Source organism: Gallinula chloropus (genome assembly GCF_964237585.1).
Source record: "Gallinula chloropus genome assembly, chromosome: 4".
NCBI classification, from domain to species: Eukaryota; Metazoa; Chordata; class Aves; order Gruiformes; family Rallidae; genus Gallinula; species Gallinula chloropus.
The window spans coordinates 63574591-63589699 of NC_140088.1; the positions used below are offsets into that span (position 1 = coordinate 63574591).

The following is a 15109-nucleotide window of genomic DNA, read 5'->3' on the forward strand; positions in this document are numbered from 1 at the left end:
CCTTTCTGTTTTTCCCTCCCTCCTTCATGGTTTTATCCCATTTTTTTGTCATTCCAAACAAAACAGCGGTCGTCTTTTTAAAACTTGTATCTGTTAAATTCTTCCAACAGAAAGTTGTTCCTACTTGGTGATCACATCTACAGAGTACTTTTTTTTCTTCCTTTTATAAGAAAGGACAGGGACCTTAAGGTCATTATACACTAATGAGATGAATCAGGAGACATGACTGAAATGAGACCCAGTGTGACACAGCTGCCTCCAAAAAAAAAAAAAAAAATCTATCACTTGAGCAAAACACGCTGGGACAATCCAGTATTTCAGCTTCCAGTGCTGTTACCATGGTTTCTGTACAAAGACTGGAGACCATGACAAGTATATTCTTTGTGATGACGAATAAAAGGAATATTTGAAATAGGATGATAAAACTTGTGTGACCTGTTAATGACCAGTGTGACAGCTACTAGTGACTACTTACATCTGCCTCTAAAATAACCTAAATCAATATTTTTTAAACACACTGTCTAGATGCTGGCTCTCTCCTGCCTTCGTGTTTTATTCTGCTGGGGTATAAAAATGATTAGGAGAAACATGAGAATAGCACAGTTAATACAAACCATTTTGCTATTCTTGATAACTCCTGTAAAGACAGCCTGGAAGTCCAGTGTAGGGTCATGCTGTATGTTTTGCTCAACAGAATTGCTTTAGCTCTATTGTTTTAATCATTGTTGAAACTCAGATGCAGCAAGATGTATGATATTAGTCACGGCTGACATACTCAATTTATTTACTGAGCTTTATACTGTCAGAGTTTGGAAGTAGGTTGGAAAGATCCTGAAGCTAAATGTGAACTCTAATTTCAGTTCCAAGCTTTATCCAAATATGTTTGACTCAATTCATCAGTGTCATGAAATTCTATCAAGTCATTGAAAATCTTTGCATGTAGAGTTCTTATGTCTTTTGGTATACTGGAACATAATACTCTCAAATTTCAAAATTAGACATGTTAGTCCTCATCAAACTAATACAAGTACGTATTTTAATGTGGAAAGTAACAAGACTATCAATTTGACATGTAAAAGTCAAGTAAATGATTTGAATGCACATGTTGCCATAGAAGATATAGAGATATACCCTGGCTGGTTGTACATAACCTGAGCACTGGAAAACTCCCCATATACTTCTTCATTGCAATTATTTAAATGTAATTAAAAATAATCTGATTTTGAAAATTTGGCCAGTAGAGGACAGCTCATAGCAGCTGAACTGATCTAGTGATTCACTGCTACTGAACAGGGTTCTTCTTCCTATGACTTTCTCTTTTCATTTCCACTCATTTTCTTTGAGCTGACTCCAGGGAAGCCTACACCAGGAGATGATAAAACTTGTTGATTGGGACAGAAAATTATGCTTTTCTTTTTTTTCTGGATTAGTCAACTCTTGGATTATTGACCTGACCTCAACACCTGAGCATCAAGTAAATACAGCATCCGAGAGTGGGTAAATAGAGAAGAGCTGATGAAAAGAACAAGGTAGAACTTCATTCTTTAGTGGCAGTAAGCTACCACATTGTTGGAACGAACTGCACTCTATATGATTTTTGTATGGTTCCTGGAGAATATGTTTATGGCATAGGTGTCTGTGGAAATGAGTAGGAATTCCTACAGAAAAAGGTTGTACTGTACCAAATAAATTTTAGTTAAAAGACAAAAGCCAGTATGAATGAAAGCATAATAATCACGAGTCTTGCACCAAACAAGTACAGAAGGATCATACAGGGTGACTTGATGACTTACCTTAAAGGAGATTTCATACTGCTCTCCTCCCCATATTTCTAATCCTGGATCATAGCCTCCCAGCTCCCAAAACCATTTCCGGTTAACGGCAAATAGACCTCCAGCCATTACAGGAGACCTGAAGGATGAATAAAACAATGCAAACAATAATGAAGATGCTTGGACACTGTGTGCGTGTGCCTGTTTATGTGTTTATGTGAATGTAGGTGGTCTGGCTTCTGCAGTTGCAATTGCAGACAAAGGGTACTGTAAACAAATGGCATTTACCCTTTATTCACCCCAAAACAGACTCTAGATGAGAAATGGGACAGACGTGTAGATAGATATAGAGCAAGGTACAAAAATCAGGCACAAACTCCTTGGAAAAAAAGCAAATTCTGTTCATTTGTAAGGAAATCCATGTAGCAGAAAAAGAAAGGGACTCTGGAAACCTGCCCAAGTATTTAATGTAGTCTCAGTACTCCATGTGAAGTAACTCATGTATGAAAATTAACAAAACTCTTCATTTCAGTCTCATAGGTACTGGTTAGAGAAAGGCAGAAAGATGACAGGGGGTGGCTACATAGCTGCTGCTAGGAGTTAAATATCTGCTTTGCTACAGCAGTATTTAGAACTCCTAAACTTTGTCTCACAGTGGTCACTTAACTCATAGGCAGTTTGCTATCTTTCCCATGTTTTCATTTATGCCATGAATAAACACTTGGAATTTACTTGCATTAACTCCACAGGCAAATGAGATATTTAAACAAATGAGATGTTTAAAGTTAGCATTAGAAAATATTAATGAAAAGCACATTTTAAATCTGTAAGAAGGAATTTAGTACTGGAAACTAGGGGGTTTCTTTTTCTTTTTTTTCTTTCACTACTGAGACAACCACATCTTTTAATGCAGCAAATACACTGACAGCTGTCAGGATCTGAACGTTGCTCCATGAAGTTGTGGTGTAAGGGGTTTATAAAGGGATCTACAGTAGTAAGGAGGCAACAGACTGAAGGCAGTCCAACCCAAGTGTTTAATTTAATCAATGTGGATCAACACTTGCTCCATGAGTTTTAGAGCAAGGGGCTAGAAGGAAGACATTATTCTTGATATTTGGTCAGCAAGAGGAAAGTCACGTAATTTAAGAGAGACCATGATGGTCTTTCCTTATCAGAGAAGAAAGGTGCAACTGGATCCTTCAGCCTGTGCTTTGCAATGCTGCAGCTCATCTAGGGCATTTTTGTTATGAATGACAACTGGAGGTTTGCTTGGGGCTACGGAAGCAAATGGGACCATCCCTGAAGAACTGCCTGGCAAAGAAAAAACTTCTCCCTTTGCTGCTGATCCAGGATTTGGCAGTGGACTCAGGACTGCTAGGTATCACAGAAATCCAAGCACATGTTAGGGTTTGTTAAAGAAGACGTGAAATTAATGTAATGACATTCTGCCGTATTTTCTCTGCATTAACTCTTCCTATACGCTATTTTTCATCTAAGCCAAAGGAGAAGATACAATAGCAAGCAGACTGCTGAGTGGTCTCTAACACTGTTAGGAAGCCAGCAAATCCCCCATGCATGAAGATCCTCTCATCTGCATTAATGGTAATGAAAACCATTACAGATATTTGATCCTTCATTATTTTAAGATACTTTTAACATATATATATATTAGCTTATATCTAATATTAAACTACCTATTTTCATGACTAAGGAATTCTGGTTTTAATAGACTAATTCTGTTTTCCTTTAAAGATCATATGTTTAAAAGCACACAGAAGCACTGTGAAACAAAGCTACAATATTCTAACTGGCAAAGCCATGCATTATAGCATATGCTGAACATGAATACTTTTATACTTTTATTGACATTTTATTCCTCAAATATTGACCGTTCTTTCCACATATGAATAAATTGTATTAGAAACCTTCCCCTGGGGATTCTGACTGCTACAATGCATTTTCAATTCCTACTGAAGTGAATCTAATTACAACATGCCCTTTGTGACTCCAGGTTCTATATAATCAAAACACGATGTACTTTTATAGACATGGACTTGCATGGAGAATGCTTATAACTAAATCTTTACTGGTAGAAGAAATGAAGTCCCAGAAATCACTGGAGAAACGTAGTATTTCTCTAATTCTCTTAGGTGCAATATCTTTCATGAATGGTGAATGGCCTATGAAAAAGACAATCCACACGTAGGAATCAGATGAAAGGTGATGAAAAAATCAGAGCCTTCAAAATCCAAAATAGTGGCAGATATTTGCAAGTGATACTTTATAACTAAACTGTAAATTTTTCCAGTGGTAATATTGAGTAGGGAAACCCCTTGTCATTTAGATGTTAGTTCATGAAAGTTCAGAACAATTAGCAAAACTACCAAACAATGACTGGAAGAGCAGCAAAGTTATACTGCTTGCAATTACTTAAAAAGGAATCAAGAAAAAAAGTTTCATGTAATGTTGCTTGATTCTTTTTTTATTCCACAACATGTTCTGACATTGGTTGTTTTGCAGGAAGAGTGATGAAGAGGACAGAAAGACTGACTTACTGAACTCCGTGCCACAAAATATGAAGAGTCCAATCCTAGAGTCATGACCGATATGAAAAGTTCTTTTGTAGTCAATAGGATCACTCACACAAATAGGGACTGCACCGAGCCCAAAGGAGAAGAATCAATCTCTTGTTAAATGGCTTCCACGTGGAAATGTCAAATACAATGTTACATTTGTAAAAGTAATTTTTCATTAAATGTCCTATTCAGACACTTTAACAATCCGACTTGAGATACAGTAGCAAAATATTATGTGAGTAATTACAGGGGGAAGTTGGAAAATAGTCAAAAACTTAACAAGGACAAAGACTCCTAAAACATTAGAAAAGATGGAAAGGCTGAAGTTGTTTAAAATATAGTTATAAAAAACCTTCCACATGAGTGGCACTGCACAGTCTCACTGCCTATATCTAGAAGAGACATACTATGAGTAAAAGCTGATCCAAAAGTGTCACAGATTCCTCTGCTGAGATGGAAAAAGAGTTTAATTTGGTGGGAGTGCAAAAAAAACCCCACCTGTCAAAATTATTTTTTGCAAAAATCCAGACGAGGAAATGGCAGGCAAATGCTTAAAGGGAAAATATAGTTTACAAACAGATTAAACAAGTGCACTGAAAGATGTGTAACAACAGCTTAGCTGTGGCCAGCAAAGAATTTTGTAACTTCTCATAATTTACACGCAGAGGAAGAAAAAAGACCATCTCTGAACTTTCAAAGGTAAGAGAAAGAATGACACAGATTTAAAAGGAGCATGAGGTTTCTTGCATATGAAGTGAATGTTTTATATTGCAAATAAACGAGCTGTGTGGCAGCGTTTGGAATTGTTACACTGTAAGAGTGATACATACAGTGGACCTAAAGGATTTGTGAAGAGGTGAAAAAGAAAGAGGAGCTTTGACAGCACGCAGAAAGACACTTAGGAAATGAAAAAGGGAAGGCATCTGTGCTAGATGGGGCGGGTAGTAGGCATGGTGATGTTGAGACTGGAAGATTCCCAGCATATGACACATCTATTTAACATCATTATATGTCAGCAGATGAATGTCAGTTTGTCATCTTGTTATTTGACAAAGAAAATACTACACTGTGCCATGGTCATTGTTGAATAGAGATGCTGCTGCATACTGGTATGCTTTGGAAAGGGCTGATAGGAATAAACCTGCCTGGAACAGCTGAAATTTGGCATTATAATTGTGTCCAGTGAATGGCATATTGCACAATGCATCTCTCTGCGTAATCCAGACTGATTAAAAGCTCTGTCCTGAAACACTGAGCAGGAATAGATAAAAAAGGTGTCCACCTCACGCAGGAACTGTTAGACAAGCTGATCTTCAGTGCCAAATCAACTGGCACGTGGTACAAAATCTGGGGTAAATGCAGCCAGCATTGGGATTCAGCATGGGGTCCTGTTGACCTTGTGGAGTCTTGGATGAGACCAATGAGTAGGAAGGGAGATGTGTTGTTGTTGGCACAGTGACAGTTCCAGAAATGACTGGTGACCTCCTGAGCACAGTTTAAGCTGGACTTGCACACTTTTCATAGCGAGTTTCAATGTCTTATTAATCAAGGGACATGCCCTTGTGCTCTAGTGATGCCACAAGAAGGCATCTCAGAAGAGTGCATAAATTCAAATCCGTTGTTTCAGAGGTTACGGCTGTTGATGCTCTCTGCAGTGATTCCTGATACTGCACCAAAGCTTCTTAAAGCCAACAGCAGAAGCTGACTTTATTCCAACGTAATAAAAGGTTCTTATAAAGGGAAAAATGAAAATCTATGTATGGGTAATGTAAGAGACAGCCTTGGTCACATGAAGTGAAGTGAATGAAGAAAGAAAAAGAAAAGAAATTAAGATTAATTGATGGAATGGCTAGGAAGTGATATTAGGTTAATGCAATAAATGACAAAAACATGAACTTTAACGTTGCTCCAGCTGAAGATAAATCAAGGGACAGATTCTATACTGTGCATAGAAAAAGATGCTGAAGTAAGCTGGAATGAATGTGAATGAGACATACTGAATTTTCCAAGAAGTAAAATAAAAAGCAGTGTCTTTTATATACTTAGCTCTTTAACCAGATATATTTAGAAATGTATTTTTAAATGCACTGACCTTTTCACATTTCATATTTCTGTAAGGCATTGTTTTCTTTTATCTTTCATCCATTCTAACAACATGAGTAATCTCTATGTTTATGAAATCATCAAAACTTTAAAAGTAAAACCCATATCTGTGACATTAGCCTATGGAATTTACTCCTTTTTTTTTCCCTCAAGAAGAAATGCCCGGGCTTCTGGACAACTTTTCCCAAGTTTGTGCCCCAGTCTGTACCAAAAGAACACATAAGTTTTGCAAGGCACTTTGTTTCTGATGTCTCTGCTATCTCCTTAGAGAGTGTAAAAAACGTATGTTAAAATATGTGACAGATCAGCTGTGTAAGGAAAGGGTCTGTCTTAAAATTGATGTGCTCCCCAGAAAATCTGCCTCCAGCCCAGCGCTTCATTCCCTGTGAATTCAAAGCTGTTTCTGCAGCGCACTGTAAATGGGCAGCTCGTTTTTTTTCCCCTCTGTTAACATACGTTACTCTGAAACCCTAATTATTTATGGTAAGCTACCCCAGCAATTTTCACAAACCAAACTGAAGCTATTCTTGCGCAAATTCCAATTTGTATAGCTGTATCCTACTGTGCAGAGTCCTTCTTCATACCCAGTGGGTTTCAGTTATCTGTATTCTCTTATTAAACTCCTGTATAATTTCATAGTCAGTCTTAAGCAGTTGGGATATTCTTATGCTAATTTTCCTTCCCTGTATCTTTCTCATATGTTGTTTGCAGAATTCATCACATGTTGATAGATTTAATACAGATGCACACCATCTCCATCTTACCTACAATAAATACCTGTGAATCTGCATGCATGTTTCATACATTTCTAATCACTGGAATCCAGTCAAGTATTTAATGAGTCATAATTAAATTGTGAGATATCTGCCCTTTAAGAGGCAAACCAATAAAATTTCACCCATCTTTATTCATAGAGTCACATACCAGTTTGGGCTGGAAGGGACCTCAAAGACCAACTAGTTACAACCCCCTGCTGTAAGCAGGCACACTTTCCACTAAACCAGGTTGCCCAACGCCCCATCCAACCCAGCCTTGAACACTCACAGGGATGGGGAACTAATGTTCTGATGTACTAAATGTCCTCCTGATATTTTTTCCCCCCAAAAATCTCTAGAAGTGCACTCACCCATAAGCTAGCATAACATGACTAACTTTGCAATGATAAGTACCTCTCTTTTTAATCTGCTCCATTCAAATTCTAGTCAATGTTGACAACAAAACCCTTCCCTTTTCCACAGCAGAGTTGCGTTCAGATTTAGCAGAGTTCCATTATGCTTTAACTTAAAGGAATTTTTTTTGGACAACCCAAACCTACAAAAATGCCAATGTAGCAGTAAAATGGGTGTGTACCCAACAGACAGTACCCACTAGTGATAGTAGCTGCTTGTGACAAGTTATGACAAAGTCACACAAGCTTTTTCTGACTCTGCTAGTCCCCACCGCAGAAGGCACTATTATGCAGGCTGGAGATCAGACCAATTTACTTTGACTCCTACTTTTCCTGGCCTCTCCATGCGATCAACAGTCACTCTACTAAAATTACAAGGCCTCATTTTGATGCCAGGCATTGCAAGTTTCTCATGACCAACAGCGTTCAAAAAGTTTCGATAAAAATTTAAGTTCTTATGGAATGACTGAGATTGTGAATGTGCTACACAATCAACAGTTTGCTTCCTTACATGAAACTTGTGTAAGTAGCATTATGCCTTTCTCACTTTAAGTTTAAAAGTGTATATATATTTGTATTTAAGCAAATATTTTTAAAGTATGAAAACCAAGAAGACATCAGCCTTAGTTTTTACATAACCTATCAGTTCAAATCACATTAAAATAGACCATTGCGCTGAAACATGTATCAGTCACGTTGTGTTACTTTAGATTAACTCACAAGTCCCTAGATACTTATAGTTCATTTTATAATTTGACTGGGTTTTTTGGGGGGGGAAATATTAAGATAAAACCCCATTATTCTCCAACAGACAGCCAGAAAGTCAGCTGCAGAGTATCAGCCTCAGAGAAAGCTCTAAGAACAACTCAGATTCAGTTTATAAATTTTGCCTACCATTTCATCACATAGCTTCTTTCCATGTTTTCTGTATTTTTCTTAACACATGTCTAAACCTCTTTTAATTATTGTATCATAAAAGAGTGATGAGCCCTTATGTAGGTAATGATGCCGTGGCCCATTTAGCCTCCCCTCCCATATTTAGAAAGTTAACAAAGCTGTAGAAGAGGAGAGTCAGTTGAGTAGAGAAGCCTCTGAAGAGAGGGCTTTCCCTCCTCAAAATTACCTCTCATAATCCAAGGTAAATCTGTCTGAATTATTGCTAGAGATCTACAGAACTCAAATTAAGGATGTGGACAACCAGAAAGTAGTAAATAACAAAAATTTAAATAATTAAATAATTAAATAATGATGATGATAACAACAATAACAATAATAAAGAAACAAGCTCCTGAAAATGTCCTACAGGCAAAGGTGTTCAGAAGGGTAAGCCAGGAGCAAAAGACCAGCTGGGATATTATGATGCAAGTCATACTAAAGGGATGACTCCAACAGATGACCGCTCTTAGTAGACTGAGACATGAGTGCTGCACAAGCATGAAAGTGGAGCTGAGAGTGACACTTATGGCTGAGTCACACTGATGTCATGAGCAGGCATGGATTTTAGACTTACAGAGTTCAACTGCAGCAAGAAAACCTTCGGTCTATTATTATGAAGTGAATAAGAACTGCTGGGATTAAAAGAAAACAAACCCCAACACACCAACCAAACTGAAAGCAACCTCTAAGCAGGCTTTTACATAACTGTCAATTTACAGTACCTTTTCATACTGATGGGTTGTCCCTTGAAAAAATAATCTTTAAAAATTTAATGTAAAAATAAAGATTGATCAGAGGCAAAGTATTACCAGCTGTCCCTTAAAACATGAACCTACTTCAGCTTTCCTGGCTTTTGGAAGGTTCAGTTTAAAACATATATAAAACTGAATATAAAAAAGTTGGGGTTTTTTCCTCTTGGAAAGAATACACTTTTTCTCAACTCGTCTAGATTATTAACTGCACTACATATTGCATTTAAAGCTAACCCAAGGTCAGAATTCAAATGGATAAGTAGTGTTTTGCACAGCCTAAGAATTTCGGAAGAAATAATCCTGTTCCTGGTTCTTGTGAAAATCCAATTATTTTGATTGTAAAATTGCAGCAAACCTCCTACTATCATCTTTTGCCACTGGGTTATTATGAAACATGAGGTTGGAATTTTAAGGCAATGCCAATACTCTAACCTGAACAGGAAAAATCTGTTCAAACTAGTGAGGAAATCCACATCTATGGAAAGTAACACTTATGTAAATGGACATCTTGCTGGAAATTAAGTTTCTATTTTCAAATAAGGAATAAAGCCAGCAGCATATTTTTAGATTATCCTTCCTGGTTGTACAGTAACTCTATCACCACCTCCCAAGCATTAGGGAATAACAACAGTTCATTAAATCCCATCATTACCTTCAAGGATGTTCCCTCAATATATGGGGGCAGGAGCTGAACAGAATTACTACCCAATTATGATGCTATCTTCCCCTCCTTACATGTAGAGGTATAAACCAAAAAACTATCTTCCTTTTCCAGTGCTTACTTTTGCTTTATTGATTTACTGAAGCCCAGCATAGCATGACAAGGAAAATTTAAACTCAAGAACCACTGGCCCCAACACAGTTTCTTATTTCCGAAAGAGTCTTTAATTTGGACCTTGTTCTTCCCCCCACCCCAAGAGAGATTCCTAGATAAACAAGGATAACAAATCCAACCAGTTAGCGGTTACAAGTGGATAGCAAGTGAGGAAAAAAGGCCATTCTGCTAGCCATGCTGCATGTCACTGTATAGCACTTACACCCGTACCTGCAACAGCTGGGAAACTTTGGAAACAGACAAAAAAGGCAGTCAAATTACAGTCACCACCATAAACTCCATGCAAAAAAGAAAAAGTTTTTCCCCCAGCTCTTCTGCAGTATTTCAGACTGAAGCTTTATTTGTGCAATGCTGAATGATTTAGATGAGCAAACATGAGCAGTTAGTGTTGAAGGGTCGCAAGGAAACAGCAACGGGAGTTTCAGCAGGTTTATTTTTTGTTCACCCCTCCGTTCACACCCCAGATCAGACTGAATAGTTAGTGAGGGTCACACCCCTCTGTTCATACCCCAGATCAGACTGAATAGTTAGTGAGGGTCACTTCCAGAACATTTCTGAGTTGCAGAGATTTTTAAAGAAGCGGGAGTACAGTCACAATGACCGGCTCCTGAATGTTTAGTGAAGTCTTTTAAAATATTTCTGCCAATCACTCTGATAGAATTGGCTTTTCTTCGAGGTCCCATGAAGTGCCCCTAGCAACTCTGATTCAGGCAGATGGAGCCCTCGCACAAAGCTAAGTGGATGAGACACACAGTTAATAATATGGCCTGTGATCTGCCGTGGAGCTGAGGATATGGATGTGTATTATTCCTTTGATCAGCCCTTCTGCCACATGGTCAGCAAATGCCCATCACTCTTCCCTTACGTGCACATGCTGCTTCAAATGTGGGAAGGAAATAGGGATAAAAGGTAATTTTAATATTTCATTTAGCTCTGTCTCTGCGGGTGAATGCAGAAGCGTGAAATGATTACACGCTGACAGCGAGGGATGCTGGAGCCTGTGCAGTGATGCCAGAGCTACAAAAAGCAGGCCACTCGTTTACCAGAGGTCAAAGATTTCAAGAACGTTATCATTAAGTTTTAAGATGGCAAAAAAACCCATCCCAACCCACAAAAAGATGCCTGAAGAGGCAAATATGCAGCCAAAGGTAGTTTGGGATCCTGGAAATGCACTCCTGGATGCATCACTGCTATTTATTAAAGCTCTGTAATTTTCTATGTTACCCTATTACGAAGGGTAATGGGGAGGCAGGCACTTAACTAAAACAAGATTAGATTTCTCCTTGTCTGCAGCAGAGGCACAACAATATTTTCTTGTAAAAACTGTGAAACAGTGAAAACAGTTTTTCAAAAATAGAACTGACGGAAAAACACTGGAAAACACTTCACGATGAAGAATGAAGGAGTTGAAACCTGATGAGGTTGAACACTTCATTGTCCCATGACAGCATCTGCTTTTAATTTGATGTTGCTGTAAAGATAGGCAGGCAGGGCTGTGGAAACCCTGGGAGATGAACCTTCCTGTTTTATCTTCATAGCAAATCACATTAAAGAAAAAATCTCCACTTGATAATAAAAATAAAATGAAAGTCTGGTCTAGGGATAGCTCTCCACATTTGCATAAGCTCGTTCACTCTGTACTAAAGGTGCATGGAAATGTACCTCAGCAATAATGAGCTAGACAGAAAATAGCAACAACGTGATCTATGGGAGATTAATATATTTTTGAGGTTTTCAACAGCAAGGCAGTCAGGAATTGCACAAGGCAGCCAACAGATCATTTTATTTCTTCAAAAACCCCTGGTATCTAGTGTATTGCTTTCAGGATTTCGCTGTGAACGGACATATCCAAAACGGAGTATAGGCAGCTTTCATTAATGGTTAGTAAACGATTCTGATGGTGAGAGTTGCTGTCTGCTGCTCTGAATGCTGCCCTCTGTCAGCTATGGGACTATTCTGATAAGCAGCTGAGGAAAAACAGTCTGTCCCAGCTGAAAGATCACATTTTTTGTTTATCATAAATGTAAGTGAATATATTCAAATTAAGCTTCACAAGTGAACTTATTACACTCTTTACTGATGAATGGTCACATGCAGAGGTGAAGCGCTAGAAATCTGTCTGAAAGACATGGTTCTGTTTCCAACCACTGCATCTTGCAAACCTGCAGCTGGGTCTTTAGATGGTTTGAAGCGTCTGAAACACAGTCCTGGTGAAATGACATTATTGTATGTGAACTCTGGACCTGATTTGAAGGCAAATAAGGATATTATAGCTGCCACAGAGTTCTGCTAATTTGTATGGGCTACAGTGCCAACTATTCAGAACAAACCGTGGTGTTCTCAGAGCTGGAAACAAGAATCCTGACGTAGTGTAACTGCCCACGTACACAAGACTACCTCCATCCCATGAGATGGCCAAACTCCCTGACCCTAGGAGTTGCAAACCAAAAATTTTATATAACTGGAAGGTACAAGATGCCTTGCAGGCTTTCTCCCTCCCTGATCCGGAGGTTCACGCAGCCCAGCTACACTTGTGCCTGCATAATCCCATTGCCTGCTACATGACAGCGCAAGGATGAGGAGGGGTCATCCTAACCTATACTTATCTATAATGAAAATACCGCAGGAAAAAAACCTTGAGAACTGAAAACAGCAACATAAAAGCACTGCCTCTGCATTAACTCAAATCCCAAGACGCCTATCTGTGCTCGCTTCGAGGAAATGCTATCCTTTTGCATTTATCTAGACTAGTAGTATACAGATAAAATGAGTGATATGGTTATTTTAAGAAACATCTGAAGAGTTGGAGAAATTTGAGGTAGCCATCCCTGAATCATCTACACAAATTTGGTAGCAAAAGCCTTGTCACTTCATAATTAAATGAGAAATCAGACAAAAGGCGTATCAAATCCTGAAGAGGCAGAAAGGTAGGCTGGAGAACAAGTGGAACTCTTGCAACTGACCTCTGAAGACTTTGCTGTTAAGAGTTTACAAAAAGGTCCACCCAAACCTACAGAAAACCGAAACAAGCACCATGGTAGAAAACACCAAGTCCTTAATAACAAACAATCAGAATGATCTTTGTTAGAAATGGCACAAAGCAGCCCCAATGAGACTGTTGTTTCATCTGATCTCCTCCATCAACGGTCACATTCACCACCATGAACAAACAGGCTCTATTTTCTGCAGATAGTTACGGACAGATAGTCTTGTTAAGTAATGATACTCACAGGAGGGAATCGGTAATGCTGTTATCATTTTACAGGCTACACAAAGAGGTCTCAGTGCTTCTGATCCGACAGGTTTCTTAGCTCCTCATGAAAATACTTCAAACAGTTTCAAAGAGGAGTGTCAGTGGCTGCTTTAAGGCCCTGAGTTCACACTTTGAGGCATTTCTACTTTCCCCCAGCTTCTCAGCCTTGAATGTGGAGACTTTTCTTGAAAGTGTAAACTGAATCTTGGTAAAAGATCAAGGTGCTGCTACAAACCATGTTTGGTGTCAGTGTATAGGTGGGCTTCACACCTCAAATCATCTGTTTTCCCCAAGGAGCCAAACTGCTCTGTTTGCCCAGAAACTTCTCACCATGGGACATCATTTTAGCCCTGCAGGTACTTCCATCACTTCTGTTTCTACTGCTCAGTAATCTAACCTTAATCTTTGAGATTATCATCTGTTCTTTAGTGGCAATGGTCTGGTCTACACGGATTATTTATGCTAACAGATTAGAAGCTATATGCTTCTGAAGGACATAAATCCTCTGAGGAGGGGACTGCTTGTGTCTAAACCATCACCATAGCCCTCTTCTTTTTCATCTCTTGTCCCAAGACCCCTGATTACCTGCTCTGATCCCATTTCCCCCGGGAAACTCAGCCAGCTGTCCTGGCAGGGGGAAACTCTCAAGGGATGCTCATCTCTGTGGCTGGTGTAAGCCAGGGAGCGTGGATCTCATCAGCAGTTCTCATTCCCTCCTCTTAGAGCAGTTCTTCCTTTACTTTCATAAGTAAAAATATCCCCTGACTACCAGCTAAATAGAAATGAGAATGATGATGCTGTAAATAGCAGGATAATAAATCTGAATGCTTTGCTAACAAATATATCTTCAAACCACTCATCTCCAGCTCACAGAAGAGATCCCATAGAAACCATAGAGAAGAATGGTAATTAGGTCAGCCTGACATTTGTTGTCCTGCGTTTGTGAAAATGTTTTCCTGAAAACTTCAGTTATGCAACAACACATAAGCAAAGTTAATATGCACAGTAAATTGTTGGCTGTCATTATCAGTAATATGAGAGAAGAGTTATAGTTGCAAAGCAGCTGCTGTCGCATTCAGCCACATTCTGCTGGCAAGAAAATAAAGCTAATGAAAGAAAGATTTAAAGGCAGAATGTTATGCACGAGCCTTCTCAGACATGCAATTAAATACAAATTGCAAAACACAAATAAGTACATGATAAACCACAGAATTGCAAGTCAAAGATTGGAATTGTTAGCATTGACAGAATTACTTTTATAGCTTTCCTTCTGAAGCTATATGCAGGGTGTTGTTCTTCCAAGTGCTGTTCTTCCAAATAAAGTGGAACAGACCACTGCAAATATTTTCCCCTCCAAACTACACTTTAAAAGCAGAACCATGCCTCCACTGTAATTACAGAAGATGCTATTCCATTAACTACTAATATTAGGAACAAGTGGGAAAGCAAACAAGCCAAAGGAAAAAAAAAATCTGCTTCCAAGTATTGCTAAAAGGACTCCGCTCATAATGGAGTTTGCTATTTAGTGATAAGGCTTAATCTCTCAATGGAGGCAGAAAAGCAATATAGTCACAAGTAAGCTGTGTTTTGGGGTCAGGTGAAGTGGATTCCTGACAATATCTTTCAATCATTTGCAGATGAAACTATTCCTGGAGGCCAAAAGCTGCTCTAGCTAGAAGATACAATTTCTTGACAAAGAGTAATAGTGAGAAAG

At 38.6% G+C, this 15109-nt stretch overlaps 1 protein-coding gene across 1 annotated transcript in view; it reads right to left on the minus strand.

The window, feature by feature from the left end:
- GALNTL6 (polypeptide N-acetylgalactosaminyltransferase like 6) overlaps nt 1-15109 on the minus strand; it is a gene marked incomplete at both ends in the record, with an annotated part of 462129 nt that overhangs the window by 41240 nt on the left and 405780 nt on the right. Inside the window, one exon of the mRNA XM_084264175.1 lies at nt 1794-1911. Within this exon, the coding sequence (XP_084120301.1) occupies nt 1794-1911 (118 nt within the window). The remainder of the gene's footprint in view (nt 1-1793; nt 1912-15109) is intronic.